Source organism: Phyllopteryx taeniolatus, chromosome 15 (genome assembly GCF_024500385.1).
Source record: "Phyllopteryx taeniolatus isolate TA_2022b chromosome 15, UOR_Ptae_1.2, whole genome shotgun sequence".
Classification (NCBI taxonomy): domain Eukaryota; kingdom Metazoa; phylum Chordata; class Actinopteri; order Syngnathiformes; family Syngnathidae; genus Phyllopteryx; species Phyllopteryx taeniolatus.
Genome location: NC_084516.1, coordinates 14287810 through 14307554, shown reverse-complemented (window position 1 = coordinate 14307554; position 19745 = coordinate 14287810). Strand labels below are relative to the sequence as shown.

The following is a 19745-nucleotide window of genomic DNA, read 5'->3' as shown; positions in this document are numbered from 1 at the left end:
GGTGTCCCACCGGCGTCCAGGTGACCGTGCTCCAAGCCCGGGGCCTTAGGGTGAAGGGCAAAGGCGGCACCAACGACGCCTACGCGCTCATGCAACTGGGCAAAGACAAGTACCAGACCTCCGTGGTGGAGAAGAGCGTGGCGCCCGTCTGGAAGGAGGAAGCCGCCTTCGAGCTGCCGCAGCACGGCGCGGGAGGGGACCGGGGCACGCTGCACGTCCACGTCCTGCACCGAGCCCTGGTGGGTCCGGACAAGCTGCTGGGTCAGGCCGTCGTCGACCTGTTGCTGCTCAGTCCGGACAGGAGCCGCAACAAGACCGAGTAAGTACACGACGCACAGGAACTTCTGCCAATGTGCTTTCATGGAGAAAAGCACCAGGTATCGTGCGGTCCACTTTGAAGAAGAAATATGTGTAAATAACTGGCTCTTATACATGAACCCAACATATCCTCACGCTTCATAGGATGTTTGTGTGATACTTCTTGTTTATTAACATGACACGTTTTGTAAATTGTAAAATAAGCCCTTTTTTTTTTTAAGCAATAGACATAATCAACATGGGGGGGAAAAACATCAAAGGTATTGTTTTCAGTTTAAAAAAATATTTTTCCAAACATTAATAGACATTTAATCTTCCTAATTAATCGTTACAAGTATTATTATACTACAACTGAGCGTTAACTGACATATTCCTAGTTTTTAAAATATATTTTGATTCAATCTCTTATTTTACAGTGGTGCCTTAAGAGTTTGTTTCATTCTGGCAGAAACTCACAACATTGAGTATCTCAATGAAAGGAAATGCCATGAATACGTTCAAGCCCCACATAAAACACTGCACGAACAACAGAATTTTAACGTCTTATATAACATTTTCATAAAGTATTGTACTTGATTAAAAAGAAATACAGCAATAACAATAGAATAATGATTTAACAGTTTGTGCATTGTGATTGCATGCATTCATCGTGCTGCTCTTTCTGGTGTGCACACCTTGGCCACCAGGGGACGGTATAAAGCACACACACAAAAATACGCAGAACGCACAACTGCTCAGTAAGCTCGAGTAATATTAGTTGTTTTCACCAAGGATAAATAATCTTTTTAGTACTCTTATATTACCAGTCTAGTCAACTGATGTTGCTGCAATGTTTGTGTTCAAATAGCAGTTTCTTAAAGGGTTATCACAGTGCAACATCTATGCTAGTTTTGTTAGCCCATCTACAGCGCTTTACATTGTGTGTTAGCATTACGCTAGCTGACTTTGTCAGACAGTTATGTGGTGTTAGCTCTTGGCCTATCCTGCATATCTTTTCATATGCAATTTTTTTTATATGAAAAAATATATATATTCACCCATCCATCCAATTTCCATACTCCATATCATTAGTCACTGGTGAACTGGACTCTATCCCAGCTGACTTTGGACGAGAGGCGGGGTACACCCAGGACTGGTTGCCAGCATTCACAGCGCACATACTGTATAGACAAACAACCATTCACATTCGCACCTATATGGGCAATATGCTTTTGGAATGTGGATGGAAGCACTGAAGGAACATGCAAACTCCACACAGGAAGGCCAGAGCTGACATCCGAACCCCGAACCTTGGAACTGTGAGGCAGATGTGCTGCCCCCTTTATATTCGTAGATATTTCAATTGCAGTAAACAAGCTGTTAAAATTCTAAACTGTATGTAGCGTTGTGTGCAAAGTGAGTGCTCTAACTGCTGAAAATAAAACCGTGAAAAAGTGTCATAGTGTTGTTTGCAACCAAATTGCTTGTATACCAATGGTTGAGTGCCCACCAATCCAATCACTCCAATTTTTTTTTTTTTTTGTGAACTGCCTCAACAAGCAAAAATCCAACAGATTTTTACTCCTTATTGGGGCACATTTCTTTCATTTGTACACTCTGCAGTAGAGGGTGACCAACAATTGTTTTGCATGACACAGGAAGGAAGACCCCCTCAAAAAAGCCTGATTTCATCCGCCAACTGGCTGCCCCATTATCCTCCACTCACCCAATTTCACATTTAATGGAGGGCAGGAACTCCAGAGACCCAAATATTTGCATAAAATACATTAAAAAGTCAATTTTTGCCTTTGTCCCCTCCCTTGAATGACATGTTCCAAGATGCTTATTACTCCTGATTGTAAAGATGAGTCAAATGATTTATTTATTCCTTTGCTGAACTTGTTTCCAAGTATCCCTTCATGACTCATTCAAGCAAGTAGCCATTAAATTGGTTATGAGAGAATGATCAAATTTTACTTGTATGTGTTAAAATGGCAATCATCTTGTCACTTGTATGCTGCGTACTATTGGAGTGAACCATGGAAAGTGTTGTTTTGCTAAGCTGTTTGTAAGTAGTTTATTCTCCCACCATGTGACTGCCTGCATACCAGCCTCCCTTCTTCCTCACCTTCTTACTACTCGGCTTGAACACTCGTGTGCATTTACACCACCTTCGTGTATTGTGGTAATTCCTGGTCATTCGCTATAGTCTTATTTAAATTCTTTGTCATTTGGTGATTTGCTTGGAAGTGTAGTGAACGCACCTTGCCTGTGAGATTTTATATCAGTCTGTGGCCTCACATTCCTGGCTGCTTTATCAGTGAAAAATAAACAGTGGCTGGCACACAAGGTTGTTCTTGGTCAAAAACAGCACTCCTCGCTGCTGTTAAAGCTTGTTATAATCCAACACGATTATAAAGAAGCGTATAATAATTGGCAGTTTTGTCTGGCACTAAGCAGGCCCAAAAAATGTCATGCAAATTTGACAAACCACAGAATTGTTAATAAGACTAGCAAATTTGAATGAATTAAAAATAAAATGCTAAGTATATAAAATCGGGTTTCAAAACTCGAATAATACGGGTCAGATCTCAGACGCTGTGGGTGTGTCAAATAGATGCGCCAAAATTAATCAAACATACAGAGGGCGTTATAGCTTATACGATGTAAAATCACGTTAGGAGGCTCAACTTCAAAATTGAACGGTTATTGTGGACTATTGTGTTGTAACGTGCAGAATGGGGTTTGGCATTGTCTTGCTGAAATAAGCAGGGGCATCCATGAAAAAGACGTTGCTTGGATGGCAGCATATGTTTCTCCAAAACCTGTCCTGTACCTTTCAGCATTAATGGTGCCTTCACAGATGTGTAAGTTACCCATGCCATTGGCACTAACACAGCCCTATACAATCACAGATGCTGGCTTTTGAACTTTGCGTCCATAACAGTCCAGATGGTTCTTTTCCTCTTTGGCCCAGAGGACACGACGTCCACAATTTCCAAAAACAATTTGAAATGTGTACTCGTCGGACCACAGAACACTTTTCCACTTTGCATCGGTCCATCTTAGATGAGCTCCGGGCCCAGAGAAGCCGGCGGCGTTTCTGGGTGTTGTTGATAAATGGCTTTTGCTTTGCATAGTAGAGTTTCAAGTTGCACTTATGGATGTAGCGCTGGCCTGTATTTACTGACATTGGTTTTCTGAAGTGTTTCTGAGGCCATGTGGTGATATCCTTTACACATTGATGTCGGTTTTTGATGCAGTGCCGCCTGAGGGATCGAAGGTCACGGGCATTCAATGTTGGTTTTTGGCCTTGCCACTTACATGCAGTGATTTCTCCAGATTCTCTGAACTCTGATATTATGGACCATAGATGATGAAATACCTAAATTCCTTGCAATTGTACGTTGAGGACCATTGTCCCTAAACTGTTCGACTATTTTCTCACCCACATGTTCGCAAAGAGGTGAACCTCGCCCCATCTTTGCTTGTGAATGACTGAGCAATTCAGGGAAACTCCTTTTTATACCCAATCATGGCACCCACCTGTTCCCAATTAGCCTGTTCACCTGTGGGATGTTCCAAACAGGTGTTTGATGAGCATTCCTCAACTTTCTCAGTCTTTTTTGCCACCTCACCCAACTTTTTTGGAAAGTGTTGCAGGCATAAAATTCTAAGTTAATGATTATTTGCTAAAAACAAAGTTTAATCAGTTTATATCTTGTCTTTGTAGTGTATTCAATTAAAGATAGGTTGAACATGATTTGCAAATCATTTTATTCTGTTTTTATTTGTTTAACACAACGTCCAAACTTCATTGGAATTGGGGTTGTATTTAGAAATCAAACAGGGATATCTGCTTAGAGCCTCTTTTAACTTGGTTTACTTGATCAATGAAGCAATGCAACTCCAAGCTGGACTTTGACAGTGAAGCAATTGGACTGGGACTACTACCTGTATATCAGTTTTATTACCTCTATCATTAGGTTATGTTTTCGATTGTGTGCAACTTCCTGCCAATTATTTTATTTATTTGTACCCTGCCAATTTTTTTATTTTTAATTATGTATCAATCTTATTTTCCATTTGAATATAAATCATCCTCACAAGTAACTCCTATATAATCTGTAAATCTGATTTTTCACACTGTGTGGTAGAGGGTTCAGAAACGTAATCGCAAAACAAATTTAATCCAGATTTATTTGTTTTCTCAATAAATTATTTCAATTAAACATGTTCAAATGCCTAATCCTATATTGTGGTCAGATTTGATGAGACAACGTTATTAGTTTTGCTGAGATTGATCTGAGTACAGTTTGTTCTGAGGGAAAAGAATAACATACTGTTTTTCTATAGGTGAACAATGCTCCAGCCTTGGCAGAGGTCTTTTTCTTTCGCAGTTGACCACTGACAAACCACATGGGCCTTGCACAGCCAGGAAAATGATTTTCAAATGTTGACATAGCTAAACAGCGTGGCTATAGTTAAGCAGACGTGCTAACCATTAGGCTACGGTGCTGCCCCACAATCCTTACATTCAATCACTGGAGCATAGTGAGGCTAAAATGCATTATACCACAAGAACATTAAGATTTGCATAGGTTGTTTTCAAAGGCAGTAATTCTCAAAGAAGTGGTATGCATACCACACTGAATCACTCCTTAAGTACAGTTCAGTTGTATTTAAATTATGTTCAACACGTTTGCATTTAGTCTTTAAGATCTGTTTGTTTTACATGTAATACATTTTAATTGAATGATTATCGTACATTTGTTTTTCCAATTTTAGTGCAATGTTAATGTTCAAACTGCATAATGTTACAGCGGTTGGCAATAATAAATGTACTTTTTTCGGAATAAAAATCTGTTCTAGGCCTACTCTGTTGTAATTTAATGTTGGCCATGATGGTGGTTCTTGGAGAGAGAGTATTCTTTTTAGGTGGTACTTGATGTAAAAACTTTGAGAACCACTCTTCTAAGTCTAAGCATCCTGTGGCTAAAACAAGTTGTTTAGGTTGTGTTATAATGCACATTATTAGTCTGAAGAAGAACATACGGTATCAGTCGTCCCAAGCTTTGAGAACCAAAATGTTCTTTCCAGCTCCACCCGGTCTCTGATGTCCAAAGCCTTTTCTGGACACCCCGATGCCCTGCTCTGATAAGCTCCGTCCACTTGTGCTGCATGGACACTTATCATTGCTGAGCCGGCTCTTCTCCCGCTCACACAGCTGTGTGTCGTGATAAGCGAGGTCTCTGTCAGAGCAGTCATTGTCTTATCTTTAGTACACTCTGCACATGGAAGGATGTGTGTGTGCACAAAAAGGAGAACGCTTGTTGACAAGGTTGAGTCATGCGCTGGGCCTCCACTTTGCACACAAGTGTCACATTAGTCAGTTTGAAGCCATCATTGTCACCCAGGCATTAAGTGAAGACTTCCTTGACTTTTTTGTAACTTCCCTTGTGTTGCAATTGTGTCGCTTGCTTCTCTTATTTTAAAGGTCCCGCATTTTGGTTATTTCGACCTCAATGGAGTGACTCTCTAACATGGAGTTAGTATTAAGTGGCGGTTTCATTTAAAAAAAAAAAAAAAAAAACTCCTTGGTTTTGTCATAAGTGTGTCCAGAAAAGACCCTTCTTACAGGTACTTCTGTTTGACCCAGTTTTGTATCCGCTTCGTCCGTATTTGGTTAAGACCGCCTCCTTTCCTCTGATTGGTTGCCTCCGTGTAGCAGACCCATTTGTGAAAGCACACGTTTATGTTGACAGCACTGGCTCAGGAGCCGAAAGGGAAGGCAGAGATCTTCGCTATTGACAAAAGACAGGAAATGAATAACTAATTACAGAACACTTGATAACGTCTCGTCACACCCTGGGTGAAATCACTCTGTTTTGCGCGGGCGGTTCTGTCTCATGCCAATGCCGAGTAAGGCTTTCTTTACAATGATGCCCGAGGCGACGCTAGGGCATGTGACAAAGAAAGCTACTCAGTGGTACCAATTTATGGTCTGTTCATATTGCTCCCAGCAGCCACTGCAATTTCTTTTAGACTGCATCTTAATGGCTCCAATGACACCATTGACTCCTTTCCATTGGCAAAAGGAGGTATGAGGTACTACTATTAGTACCTAGTCAGCCTGTGTCCATATGTGAACTACTGCTTTCAGTTACAGTTCAGTTTACTGTTGTTGCTCATTAGTTTGGTGGATTGGTCATCCTTGCATCATTGTAAGCCTTAAAATACAGTTTGAATGTTACTCCACAGTCTCCAGTTTGCTGCAGTATTCCATTTTCACACTGTCCTCAAGTCTCCTCTTTGTTAAAATGTGTCTCCTTAGCAACACCTACATGCCTAAAAATCAACACTGGAGACCATCGTTCTCCTCAGTTGTTGTTGTCGCTGCTTGAGCGTGTTTCTCCGCTTGTGACTGACTCATTCAATTGCGGCGTAGATTTCTCGCTTGTCCGCAATATATTTTATTTAAGTGAACAAACTGACTGCCCCAAACCATAGTGATTGCCGCACCCTAGCGATTAGGTTGTTTAAGAATAGATTACATCTCAGTGTGGTTAACATGATGCGTTGTGACATTAACACTTGCATATTTGAGCCACATCTGTTAGTTTTCAAGATTACTTTTCATGCGCCATACTGGCCTGATGGCCCGCAGCACCGAAATACCAGAGAGACCCCTGCATAGGCGCGCACACAGCGCCTTCCTCATTTCCCCAGGAATTCAGATTTCAGTTGCAGTCGGTTGTTCAGTGCTGACCTCAGATTTATGCTTGATAAGCATTTTTTTTATGCTGCGTCTGAGTTATTTCATGACTGCCCACTCCCCCACCCCCTGATACCCTTCAGAACCGTCTTACTGTTGTCATATCACACTCCCCCCCCCCCCCCCCCCCCTGTTATAGGATAGAGCAAATAGCTTTCCTGTCGCTTGATTTTTGTTGGTTTGGTTAACGAGTACAGGACACAGATCCATAAATTCAATCTTAACAATAAAAGCATTCATTCAGACTCTCCATACTTTTATTTAGTTTCTGAAAACTTTCCTATGAAGTCACTTTCCACTTGCTAGTAGCAGGATCATAGTTTCCACAAAGAAACTGTGAGGTAAAAACCTTGTTTGGCACAATATTTGTACCCTTTTTTAGAACGCCTTAAACCAGCCATGTCAAATGTATGGCCCGCACGCCAGAAGTGGCCCACCAGGTTGTCCATGAGGACCGTGAGGATAGTGAACACATTCACTGCTATTTTTCAATAAAAGTAACTATTGTGGCTAATTTTGTCCACTGGAAGACGCACTGACGACCCTTCACCAAAGGTGATTCTGAACTCACCACACTGCTTTGTGTCATCTTTTGTATCCTTCTTCTAATACCTTGAGGAATGGGATCTCTCTGATGCTGCGGAAGCTCTTTGCAGACCATTGCTTGTTATAAGATATGGCCACAAAAATGTCAGGGAATGCCTACTTGAACATCTGAAAGTGATTTGGGGTCAGTCATAAGGACTTAATGCTGGCAGGTGTGTGCTGACTCCAATTGAACACGGATTTGAATGTAATTTAATTCTGAAAACAGCCACATTTTCATTTATGAGGGTGTGTGCACTTGTGCTACCAGCTTAGTTGTTTATTTTTACTTCCCCTCTCTATCCATCCATCTTCTGTACCGCTTATCCTCACAAGGGTCACGGGCGTGCCGGAGCCTATCCCAGCTATCTTCGGACGAGAGGAGGGTTACACCCGAACTGGTCGCCAGCCAATTGTAGGCAACAACAAACAACCATTCACATTCACACCTACGGCCAATTTAGAGTCTTCAATTAACCTACCATGCATGTTTTTGGGATGTGGAAGGAAACCCCACGCAGGCACGGGAAGAACATGCAAACTCCACACAGGCGGGGCCGGGATTTGAACCCTGGCCCTCAGAACTGTGAGGCAGATGTGCTAACCGGTCCCTCACCGTGCCACCTTCCCCCCTCTAAAATATTTTAATTTTCTTTTCAATTAAGTTGTACAGGTTATAGGTTAATTTATAATGGAAGAGTTTTAAAACGATCTTGGTGTAATTTTTGTATATAAGAACCTGTCATTTGAACAGGTGTATGTAGATTAATTGATGTTTGTTAAACATATAGAGCTTTTTTTTTTTTTTTAAATGCTGGGCGATGCATTGGGAAGCTCGATTTCAATCAATATTTTATTAATGCTCTAAGGATCATCGATTTTATTTTCTATAGGTTTTGCTACATCGCGAGACTTCCGCCAACATGAAGGAGAAGATGCTAGCGAGCCTTAAATAGTCCCCAAAAAAGGGCACGTCTATCATTTGGTAACAACCGCAGTCTGCGAAATGTGTATTTTAAAACAAAACAAACAAAAAAAAGGTTACGATGAAGACGGGCATATCTGTATACAATCACCTCACGATTAAGCACGTTATCGAGTGTGATACAGGTATATGTATCACGGTAAAGAGATCTAAGACTCTGTGCCGCTCCTGTAAACAAAATAACACCGCGGAACAATTGTGGTGGCAGTTGAAGCGTTTGTTTTTGTTCGCTCCGGTAACTGGGCAGGAAGATAACAAGGTAGTAGTTTGCCTTTCATGGACGAGATGGCTAACACTAACATTGTTAACTGATGCTAATTGTAAACTAACATCAACATTTTCCACTAACATGTGTATGTGTTCACTGTGATGGGTTAAATGCAGAGAACAAATTTTGTGTGCTTGCATGCATGTTCCTGACAATAAAAGATGATGATGATTCTTTTTAAGATGGCAAGCGTTCACAGGGTTTGTTTGCATTAGCAGCTCCTAGCTAGCTCCACTGTGTGAGTGATTGCCAATTACGCAAATAGTTTGACAGTGGGTCGGCCGTCACTGTCTGAGTAAACTGTTCTGGACAGTGGGGTTTCCGCATTGTGGCATTCTCAAGAATCAGTCTTGTATTCCCTTTTTTGTTCGCTTTATTTTCAAATCACCGCATGGCGCTCGTTACATATGAAGTCACGTTTCCTCTATGTGTCGTCTTCTTGATTTCCGGCAGACTGGGCATGTTTAAGTGCATTGTTGCCACCTCAGAGCCAAACCCTAAAATATGCATTCAACTAACAAATATTGATAATGAAGCATAATATATTAACAATTACAACTGTAATGATTGTTGCGCAATTGAAAAGTATGCAGAATTATTTTCAACCTATTACGTAATATACTGCGAAACCTGTCCCGCGGTAATGTTTTTTACATCATTTTAAAAATCTGGAAATTTAGACATTGTTCTGGAAGTGAATTTCTATATCTTGGCAGCTCTGCGGTCATAGCCATAAATGCAATTTTACTAATAATTGTCAGAATAATTCAGGACCTTCAAGCTTAATTTTGTGACATCATTTGAATAAGTTTGCTACTTAAGTCATTTTATTTGAGAGTAACATTGCTTTGTACATTTAATTTTAACACTCGTCCCCAAATTCAGACGTCATCTACATACCCTCTTTAACTTGTAATCGACTACTTCTGTCTTATTGAGCCCTTCAGGGTTTTTGGCCCAATGCACTTTTAACACACGTGGCTGTTGTGCACAGGTGGTTCAAGTTACTGGACAAAAGCGGCAAGGCGGACAAAGACCGAGGCGAGGTGCTGGTGGACATTCAGTTCATGAGGAACAACATGACGGCCAGCATGTTTGACCTCTCCGCCGTCGGCAAGACTCGGTCCCGCCTGGGCAAGCTCAAGGACAAAGTTCGGGGCAAGAAAAAAGAACCGGATGTGGCGGCGCCATCATTCATGCAGGTTCTTACAGACAGTGAGGAAGAAGAGGAGGGGGAGGATGGCAAGGCAGCTGTAGGCAAAAAGGATAAGAAGAAACCTAAAATCAAGTCTTTGTTTTCTCACAAGTCCAACCTGGAGAGGAACATGTCACAGTCCATGTCCATTCTGCCTGCCAAGAACTCCTCACTGAGCGGCAGCCTGTCTTCTGGTCTCAACGTAGATACCGCTGAAGGTCAGTGAACTAATTTCAATTGATACTTTGACCTCATTTTACAGTAAAACCAAGGAGATGGTTTGTTTAAGCTGTGACGAAACTTTGTGTTAAGGGTGAATTTGGAGTGAAAAAGAAACTTGTTTTATCAGTCCATGCTACTTCCTGTTTCGTAGAGGACCGTACCATATTTGATTCTGGGGGAGGGGGTAGCATTCCATTGTGACTCAAAACTGAAAACAATGAAACGGGAAGGAACTTCCACTGAGGATAAAATTAAGAGACTATCCCATTTTGGATTCTCCTGTGGGGGGACACCCTGGAAATTAACTGTTTAGCCTTGGTGGAGGTGTGTGAGCTATTGCAGTGTTTCCCACCCTTTACTAAGCCAAGGCACCCATTTTTTTCAATCTCACAAAAAGTGGGAATACTGAAATAATGATGATCTCAAGTTACTCACAAATTGAATTACTCAGCGTGACGTCTGGGGCTGTTTAGTTGATCACAAAGTCGATACTATCAGGAATCCATTACTTATTTTGTTGTATGAATGGAAACAAGTGGATACACTGATTTGTTGGAAGAGCATTTAATTATGCATGTCACCATCTGTTGCTGGCATAGATTAAAAAGATGTACAGTATTTGAAATAAAAAAAAATAATTTCTTGCAAATTAAGTGAAATGGTATTTCCCACGGCGCTCCTGATGATTTTATGGCACGCCACCCTGGTTGGCAATCACTGACCTTCTGAATGCCACTCTAGTTGGTATCCTAGTCAAATTTTCCACTTACTCTTTTTATAGGCAAGAAGAAGTTCAAATTCATGAAACACAAACGCTCTGACAGCAAGGAGTCATCTTTTCAGAAACATACTTCTATGGAGAAGAGCAACCTGTGCATTAACGGGAGTCACGTTTACTGTGAGGAACCTCCGCCTCGCACCGCACGCATCGGCTCCAACTTCAGTCTGGCTAGCTCGGGACACGGATCTATGGAGGATGTTCCAGAAAGCTCCCCGCCACCAGTTGACTCACTTCCCTCGATAAGGCAATACACACCGTGGGAGGAGGAGGAAGAAGAGGAGAAGGAGGAAGAAAGAAGCAAGGATTTGTATGCCAAGGAGATGGAGAGGACAAAAGAGCTTGATGGGTTGGCTGAGGTTGGAGGGAAGATTGAGCAGAGGAGACGAGAGGAAGAAGAGAGGGAAAGGGATGAAGAGAAGGTCCAAAAGGAGGAAGAGGAGAGGATTACGAGACAAGAAGCAAGAAGACAAGAACTGGTAAGATTAACAATGGAAAAAAGGAAACAGGAGGAAGAAGAGAGTATCAGAAGACAAGAGGAGGAGGAGAAATTAGCAGAGGAAAAGAGAAAGGAGGAAGAAGAGGAGAGGATGAGGAAACAAGAAGAGCAGGAACGATTAGCGGAGGAGAAGAGATGGGAAGTAGAGATGAGAAGACAAGAACTGGCAAGATTAGAAGAAAAGATGAGACGGGAGGAAGAAGAGAGGAGAAGGAATGAAGAGAATGTGAGAAAGAAGGAGGAGGAGCAAGTGAGAAGACAAGAGCAGGAGCGTTTAGCAGAGGAACAGCGAAGGAATGAAGAGGAGGCAAAAAAGGAAGAGAGGATGAGGAGGAAGGCGGAGAAGGCCATGCAAGAGAAAATAAAAAGGGAGGACGAGTGTGTGAGAAGACAAGAGCAGGAGCGATTAGCAGAGGAACAGTTGAGACTTGAAGAGAAAGCTAGACAGGTGGAAGAGGAGAAGAGGAGAAAAGAGGAAGAGGAGCAAGTGAGAAGACAAGAGCAGGAACAATTAGCTGAGGAACAGCGGAGACTTGAAGAGAAGAGAAGGAATGAAGAGAGAGCTAGAAAAGAGGAAGAGGAGCACGTTAGAAGACAAGAGCAGGAGCGGTTAACTGAGGAACAGCGGCAACTTGAGAGGAGAAGGAATGAAGAGAAAGCTAGAAAAGTGGAAGAGGAGAAGATGAGAAAAGAGGAAGAGGAGCAAGTTAGAAGACAAGAGCAGGAACGATTGGCTGAGGAACAGCGGCAACTTGAAGAGAAGAGAAGGAATGAAGAGAGAGCTAGAAAATTGGAAGAGGAAAAGATGAGAAAAGAGGAAGAGGAGCAAGTTATAAGACAAGAGCGGGAACGATTGGCTGAGGAACAGCGGCAACTTGAGAGGAGAAGGAATGAAGAGAAAGCTAGAAAATTGGAAGAGGAAAAGATGAGAAAAGAGGAAGAGGAGCAAGTTATAAGACAAGAGCGGGAACGATTGGCTGAGGAACAGCGGCAACTTGAAGAGAAGAGAAGGAATGAAGAGAAAGCGAGAAAAGTGGAAGAGAAGAGGAGAAAAGAGGAAGAGGAGCAAGTTAGAAGACAAGAGCAGGAACGATTAGCTGAGGAACAGCGGCAACTTGAAGAGAAGAGAAGAAATGAAGAGAAAGCTAGAAAGGTGGAAGAGGAGCGAGTGAAAAGACAAGAGCAGGAACGATTAGCAGAGGATCAGCAGAGACTGGAGGAAGAGGAGAGAACTAGAAAGGAAGAGGAGAGGAGAAGACAAGAGGAACAGTTAGCAGAAGAGAAGAGGAGACAGGAGGAAGAGGAGAGAAAGCTGGAGGAGAAAGCTGAAGAAGCAAAAAGGAGGAATGAGGAAGAGCTTGAGGGGCAACGGAGAAGAGAAAAGAAGGAAGAGGAAAAAGGAAAACCTTCCGAAGAGGAACACCGAAGGATTGAAGCTGTAAAGAGGGAAGAAGAGCAAAAGAATTTGGAGGAGGAAGAAAAGCGACAGGAGGAGCAAGAGCTGAGGATGAGAGCTAAAGAAGAGGAGGAGCGAGAAAGGAGACGGAAGGATGAGGAAGAGGAAAAGAGGAGAGATGAAGCATGTCAGAAAGATGAAAAGGAGGAAAAACATAGTGAAAGCGAAAAAGCTCTTGGGAATACACAAGTAAATTCCTTTCATCCGTTTATTGAAGACTTGTCTAATAATCCCTTTGCGGACGACATTCCCAACTCACCTTCTGGGTCAAAAGACGGCACTTCACAGCCAACCATCTCGAAAAGGTCAGTTTTTCCACAACGACACATTCAACATGTCGCATGTTGTGAAAAGTCCAATGGAGGGATGAGTCCCACCATTGTCGTCCTAATCTAAATATCCCCTTTCCTTTTATTGTACGTCAACAAATCATACTCCCAGAATGCACTTCTCTCATTCTCATACCTTTTGGGGTACAGCAACACTTCTACAAACTTTCTGGAAACTATCGATAGGAAATAAAATCTATCGTTGCAACGATTAAGTGATAAACTCAAATAATTTGATTTTTAAAAAATAATAAAATAAGTGAGCAAAATCTAAAAAAATAAATCAATCAACTTTGCAGACATATCACAAAAGACCATCTACAATCACCAACACGATGAATCGATGTTAACTAATGCCCAGTAGTCAGAGACTCAGCCGTCGGTGCACTTTCAATCTCTTTTATAAAACAAACGGTAACAAAATAAACATGTGATTAGCACATTCATACACTAGCTGCAATGGCCACAACTAACGGCCACAGACTCAACGGGCAGACTGTGACGAACTAATTGAGCTAATAGCCAACTGCTCTCTTTCGCTGACGCACCAGAACAATGGCTGAGTAATTAGAACGTTTGAATCTTAATTTTAAAATATAATATACACTCCCCCAATGGTATGCAAATAAACTTTCATTTAAAGAGCACTCTAAAACCAACCACAGCTGAAACAGTGCTGTACATGCTGTACATAGAAAATATAAAATTAAACAATACAATCCAGAAACAACAAAACAAAAACAACAAAGAAATAAAATGTGTTTTAAGGTTTTTTTTTTTTAAAGTAGATAGTGAGGGTGTTTATCTAATGTGCAGCGGGAGGTCGTTCCATAGTTTTGGACCAGTAATAGAAAAGGCTCTATCACCTCTAAGGCTTCCGCTTGGACTTTGGTACCTCCGGGAGCAGCTGGTCAGCTGACCTGTGGAAGGGGTGTAGGGATGAGGCAGCTAGGAGAGGTAACATTGGGTGAGACAATTTGGACATATACCATTTTGTATTTGAACTGTGAAAGCAGTTTTTAAACACCTTGTATTTGTACGTAGCTGATGAAAAGACCAATGTAGTATACCTAGGTTTTTTTGTTGTTGTTGTTGCCAATTGGATGTCCTCTATTTTTAACTCCTTTTACAAGCTTGTCAGTTATCGTATTGTGGGTTTGCCTACGGATTCTCTTGAAATTTACCATGTTATTTCTGTACTCTGCTTTTCTCCTTCGCAGTTGCCACCCGCCTGAGCGCTCGGTGGGAACCAGCAGTGTTCCCACAGATGAAAAGAGCAATCCGGTTAGTCAGCGTGAGAAGCGACCAGCACCTCAGCCTCCAGGAAGGACCCGAACGGATGGATGTGATAAACCTTCCCTACGTCCGGCACCGATGACCAAGCAGCTTAAGGAGGAGGTGGTAAAAACTGCCAGTGTTTCGCCTCAGCGCACGGTACAGACCATCCCTCCTCGGAGCAGATCTCCCACTGACGCACAAAAGAGTGGTGCATCCAAACACACTAAACGTCCCGCACCATCGATACCTAGCGCTGAATCCAATGCCGTCCCAGTTGTTTACAGCTTGAATCCATTTGAAGGTGATGATGATGGGAACGAGCTTGCTGCACAAGATGAAGCATCCTCTGATAATCACAGTTCAGCGTCATGGCCCCCACCTGTGTCAAAAACCCCGGAACCAGACGCCACTTCTCAAAGCAAAGTCAAATCCGCTAAGGTTGCTCGCGCACCTGCCGCTCCCGCTAAGACTGCTGCTACATCAAGCACACTAAATACGCAAAGCACTGACCCTGCTCGTACTTTACCTGGTGGTGAGTCTAAAACCCAAACACCCAAGGCCATTCAGGCTTTGTCACATGAGGAGAGTCCACCAAAAAAGGCCAATACTCGGATGCTGCAGCATGGGCAGGATGCAGGTGGAAAGAAGGAAGCGCCTCCAGCACCTTTGCGCAGGTGAGATGGCTTCAGCTGGGTCCATACATACCGATAATCAGGCCTAATTTGAACCTGATATCCCCCCTTCCGGTCGAGGTCAACAAGACCCGAATATCTGATGTCTCTGAAAGATTATCCTAATTATCTTGTGGTGTGGGTTGTCAGGTGATTTTCATCATGTTCCCTCCCCGATCTGCTCAGAAAAGCTTCGGGGGCCAACAATGAAACGTTAAAGCAGTTCAATATTTCTCCAAATCAGCAAGATGTTAAAGTAGCAATGCAGAGTAAAATAATGTGTTCATTGCTTTATGTGCACTGCTTTAGAGCACAAGAAAAAAGTTAAAATGTGCATTTAAAATAGTATTTTTTTAATTGAAAATAAATCATTTAAATTGTATTTATAGTTCATTGAATTTTATTAATTGTGCACTTATTTAATTTAAATATTAATATTGGCAGTAAATTAACCAGTTAATAAAAATGTAATGGCAAAAGTTGTTTACAGTATTTTAGTTTTTTTAAATTTTATTTACAACAAATCAATTTATCAGTTAGGTAATAAAAATTTTTATTTTGTGATAAGTTGTTTTGTTTCCATTTGTAATAAACAAATTTAATATTTTTTTTTCCATTTACAATAAATCAATAAACCAATTTGAATAAATAAATGCAAATAAGTACTCATTTTAGTTACCTAGTTTTATGGAGAGGAAAAAAAAAAAAAAAGCGAAATGAATGGAAAAAATACTATGGGGCTTCTGAGCCATACTATTCCCAGCCCTATTTTACAGCATCGGTTCCCAAACTTTTGATAGGGTTCCATAATGAGTTGACCCCATTTTATCTTTGTCATTTTTGCAACTCTCAAAAAGTGAAGAATTTTGGGCTTCCAGGTAAAATGAGGATGAACCTCCAATGCACACTTTGGAATGGACATGTTCAATGTTTCAGTACTTTTGCACAACTTTGTTCTCCAAGACAAAGATGAACGCAAGGTGCTGAACGGCAAAATTCCCAACAGGTGTTTGATATACGAATGGACCAAATGGACTAAACGTTCCTCTTTATCATGCTGTTCACCTTTTGACTTCATGAGAACAAGACGACACCGAAGTGTATGTCCTTGGAAATGTATTGGTGGACTTGTGGCTCATTCGCCTGTTGTTTGCCTTTCAGCTCCTTGTTGTTAGAGAGTTGTGCAGAAAATACTGAAACATTTGAACCGTTGGACTTGTGCATTCAAAGAAAAGTCGGATCATTTCGAGAAGTCTCACATTTTCAAAATTAGTCGTCATTTTACAAAAAGGGTGTTTCCCTTGCAGGTGTGACATAGTGTAGGTGTTGAAACCTTTGCCTGGGAATTGTGTGGGTGTTGAAACCCACCCACATCCCAAGTGGATGCAATGCCTCTGCATTAGGTCTTTGTCATCCACACAGAGCTGAGATGGAAACCCAGGACATTGTAACTGGGAGGCAGATGCACTACCCATCCTCTGCTGTGCTGCCATTTTTGGTGTATAAAGTATATTTGAGACAGACAGTGTAATGTCACACCAGGTTTCAGTGAAGATGTTCAGACTATTCTGTCACTGGCAAATATCAATCAGATGGTAATATGTTGTGCTTATGTGTAAAGGAAGCGTAAAATCCTCTCAGCTGTTAAGGTCCCCTGACCTCCATTAAATTGTTTTTATTTTTTATACATGTTAAATGAATCCTTTGTCTTATTATTGTTATTTGGTCATTGCAGACTTCAGCCTGTGAAACCGCTCAGTGCTCAGGAACAGCCTCCTGTCACGGAGATCCAAGTAGAAAAAGAGAAGTCGGTGAGAATTGCTGGTAAAGTTGAGGAGAACACAAAGGTATGTTGGATTTCATACTGGAGGAGTGATATTTTTTTCACAATGTCTCAATAGACAAAGGATAATCAATTATAGCATAGGTAATATCCAGTTGTCACACTCTGGTCCAAATCTTTTGTTTTTCGGGGGGGATTTAAAGGCTGAGTACATACTTTAGTTACTACGAAAACTACGACTTTTTGTGGTGTTATTGAAGTCTATGAGACTCTCTCAGAGCAAAAATAAAGTTTGTTTCATTGGTGCGCCATTGCAGGTAAAAGTCAATCAGGAGAAGGGGCCGTACTCGATGCTCACCCGGGAAGAACTCATCTCTTTGGTGGTAAAGCAAGAGAAGCAGATGCAGAACAAGGAGAAAAAGATAGCAGAGCTGGAGCAGTATATTGACAACTTACTAGTGCGCATCATGGAGGAACAACCAAACATTCTTATGTCTATGAAAAAAGTCGTCTAGGTGGATTTTGCATGTTTAACTCTTCTGCACCTCAAAGATAATTAAATGAGTCCAGATATGCATTTTTCTAAATATTAAAGCCATTACTATTTTTGCTACAATTGAACAGTGCAATTATTTTCAAGATTTTAAATTGGATTAAATGATGCCACTTAAGTACTATTTTAATAGCAGAAGAAAAAATTAGAAAATGCCTCCTGTCTGTCCTCTTTTGTAAACTCCTTTTTGGTGGTTCAAACTATGAATTTGTTACATAAGCACATCTTGCACTGTTAAAGGTTTACATGCTCAAAAAAGCACTTTACTCGGCTTATGGCAGAATTTCTACACTGATTGCAATGTACTGTTGTCAAGTATTAACATATATGAAACTAAATAAAAACGCCAAATTAAGTGTGCGTTTTTTGCCATTCTAATCCTCGTGTGTGTGCACAATGCTTTGTCTATTTTCAAACTGTAAAATTTAACTTTCCCTTTTGTTTGTATTCATTGTACAATTGTATTGAATCAGGACAGTTTTCCATTCCCAGGATTGTTACAAGAATAAAGTCTTATCTTTTCAGCAATCCGTGTGGTTCTTTTACCACAATAGACACTAATGTTGACACTTTGAAGTCCTGCTACTGATAATAAACTGATGTTGATGTGGCAAAATACTTAGGAATTAATTTCACTGAAAAAATACGATTTCTTTCATGAAAATATACTAGATTCTCAGGAAATTGGGACTTTAATTTTGAATATATTATATTTTTTCCCCATTTTTTTCTTGTAAAATGACTAATCTCAAATATATTCCAATTTTTTTGAAAAAATATTGTAAAATTGATGTTATCTTAAATACTTTCTCAAAAGTATACTTTTTTTGTCTCTTAAATATATGGCTATTATAAAATTACAACTTTAAGCTAAAAAAAATACACAAATATACAACTTTGTTCTCTAAAATGATTTCTTGAAAATGTATAACTTCTTAAATATATATATATTGAAATTTATGACCTCAACATTAACTTATAAAATTGACTAATTGAAAACGTGCAAGATTTTATTTAGAAACTTTTTCTCGTAAGTAGTCTACAACTTTTTTCTCAAAAAAGTATTTATTCTTGAAATATTACAACTTGAAAATATGACCTTCCAAAAAATACTTTCTCAAGAATATACATTATAACTGTCCTTGCTAAATTACGACTAAAATGAAAACATTTCAGTTTTTCTCTAGAAAATATACTATTTCTCGAAAGTGCTGTAGTACAACTCTTCTCAAAAATGTCCGTCTTTATTCTTGTAAAATTGCATCTCATTTTGAAATTGATTCCCATAGAATAACGATATTGACTTCAATCGTGTATTTTTTTTTCCTCCAGGGTGGCCCTAAACCTCCTCCTTAGTCATATTTTTTCATATTACAAAGATTTGCCAAATGTGAACCACCCACAAAAAAAATGACAAAAATGTTGATAAAGTTAAATTATATAATAAAGACAATTACGGCCACGGCGCTGTGGCCGTAAGGTAGTTTGTGCTTGTCATGGCGGCAATCCCCGAACCCGTTGGTGGACACCAACGGCGAGGGATTCCGTCAAGCTGAAGAAGGATTCTTATCAGGCCTTTTTGGACTGTGGGACGCCTGAGGCAGCTGACGGGTACCGGCTGGCCAAGCGGAATGCGGCTTTGGTGGTCGCTGAGGCAAAAACCCGGGCGTGGGAGGAGTTCGGTGAGGCCATGGAGAACGACTTCCGGACGGCTTCGAAGAAATTCTGGTCCACCATCCGGCGTCTCAGGAGGGATAAGCAGTGCACCATCAACACTGTGTATAGTGGGGATGGGGCGCTGCTGACCTTGACTCGGGACATTGTGAATCATTGGGGAGAACACTTCGAGGACCTTCTCAATTCCACCGACACGCCTTCCCATGAGGAAGCAGAGTCTGGGGTATCTGAGGCGGGCTCTCCTATCTCTGGGGTTGGGGTCACCAAGGTGGTTAAAAAGCTCCTCGGTGGGAAGGCAGCAGGGGTGGATGAGATTCGCCCAGAGTTCCTCAAGGCTCTGGATGTTGAAGGGCTGTCCTGGTTGACACGCCTCTGCAACATCGCATGGACATCA

The 19745-nt window shown here is 41.1% G+C and overlaps 1 protein-coding gene across 2 annotated transcripts in view; it reads left to right on the top strand.

Annotated features, from left to right (window-relative positions):
• The window catches only part of LOC133490258 (trichohyalin-like), an 18342-nt gene extending 144 nt beyond the window's left edge, over positions 1 to 18198 (top strand). The window contains exons 1-7 of one of the 2 annotated variants that reach the window (XM_061800116.1): positions 1 to 319; positions 9905 to 10112; positions 10218 to 10323; positions 11109 to 13365; positions 14610 to 15341; positions 17074 to 17185; positions 17439 to 18198. The exon at positions 1 to 319 is cut by the window's left edge and continues 144 nt beyond it. In XM_061800116.1, coding sequence (XP_061656100.1) covers positions 1 to 319; positions 9905 to 10112; positions 10218 to 10323; positions 11109 to 13365; positions 14610 to 15341; positions 17074 to 17185; positions 17439 to 17636 — 3932 coding nt within the window. In that variant the 3' untranslated portion in view covers positions 17637 to 18198. Of the gene's footprint in view, positions 320 to 9904; positions 10324 to 11108; positions 13366 to 14609; positions 15342 to 17073; positions 17186 to 17438 lie in introns of both variants that reach the window. The other variant, XM_061800115.1, reaches the window with a different exon arrangement.
• Positions 18199 to 19745: the final 1547 nt, after the last annotated feature.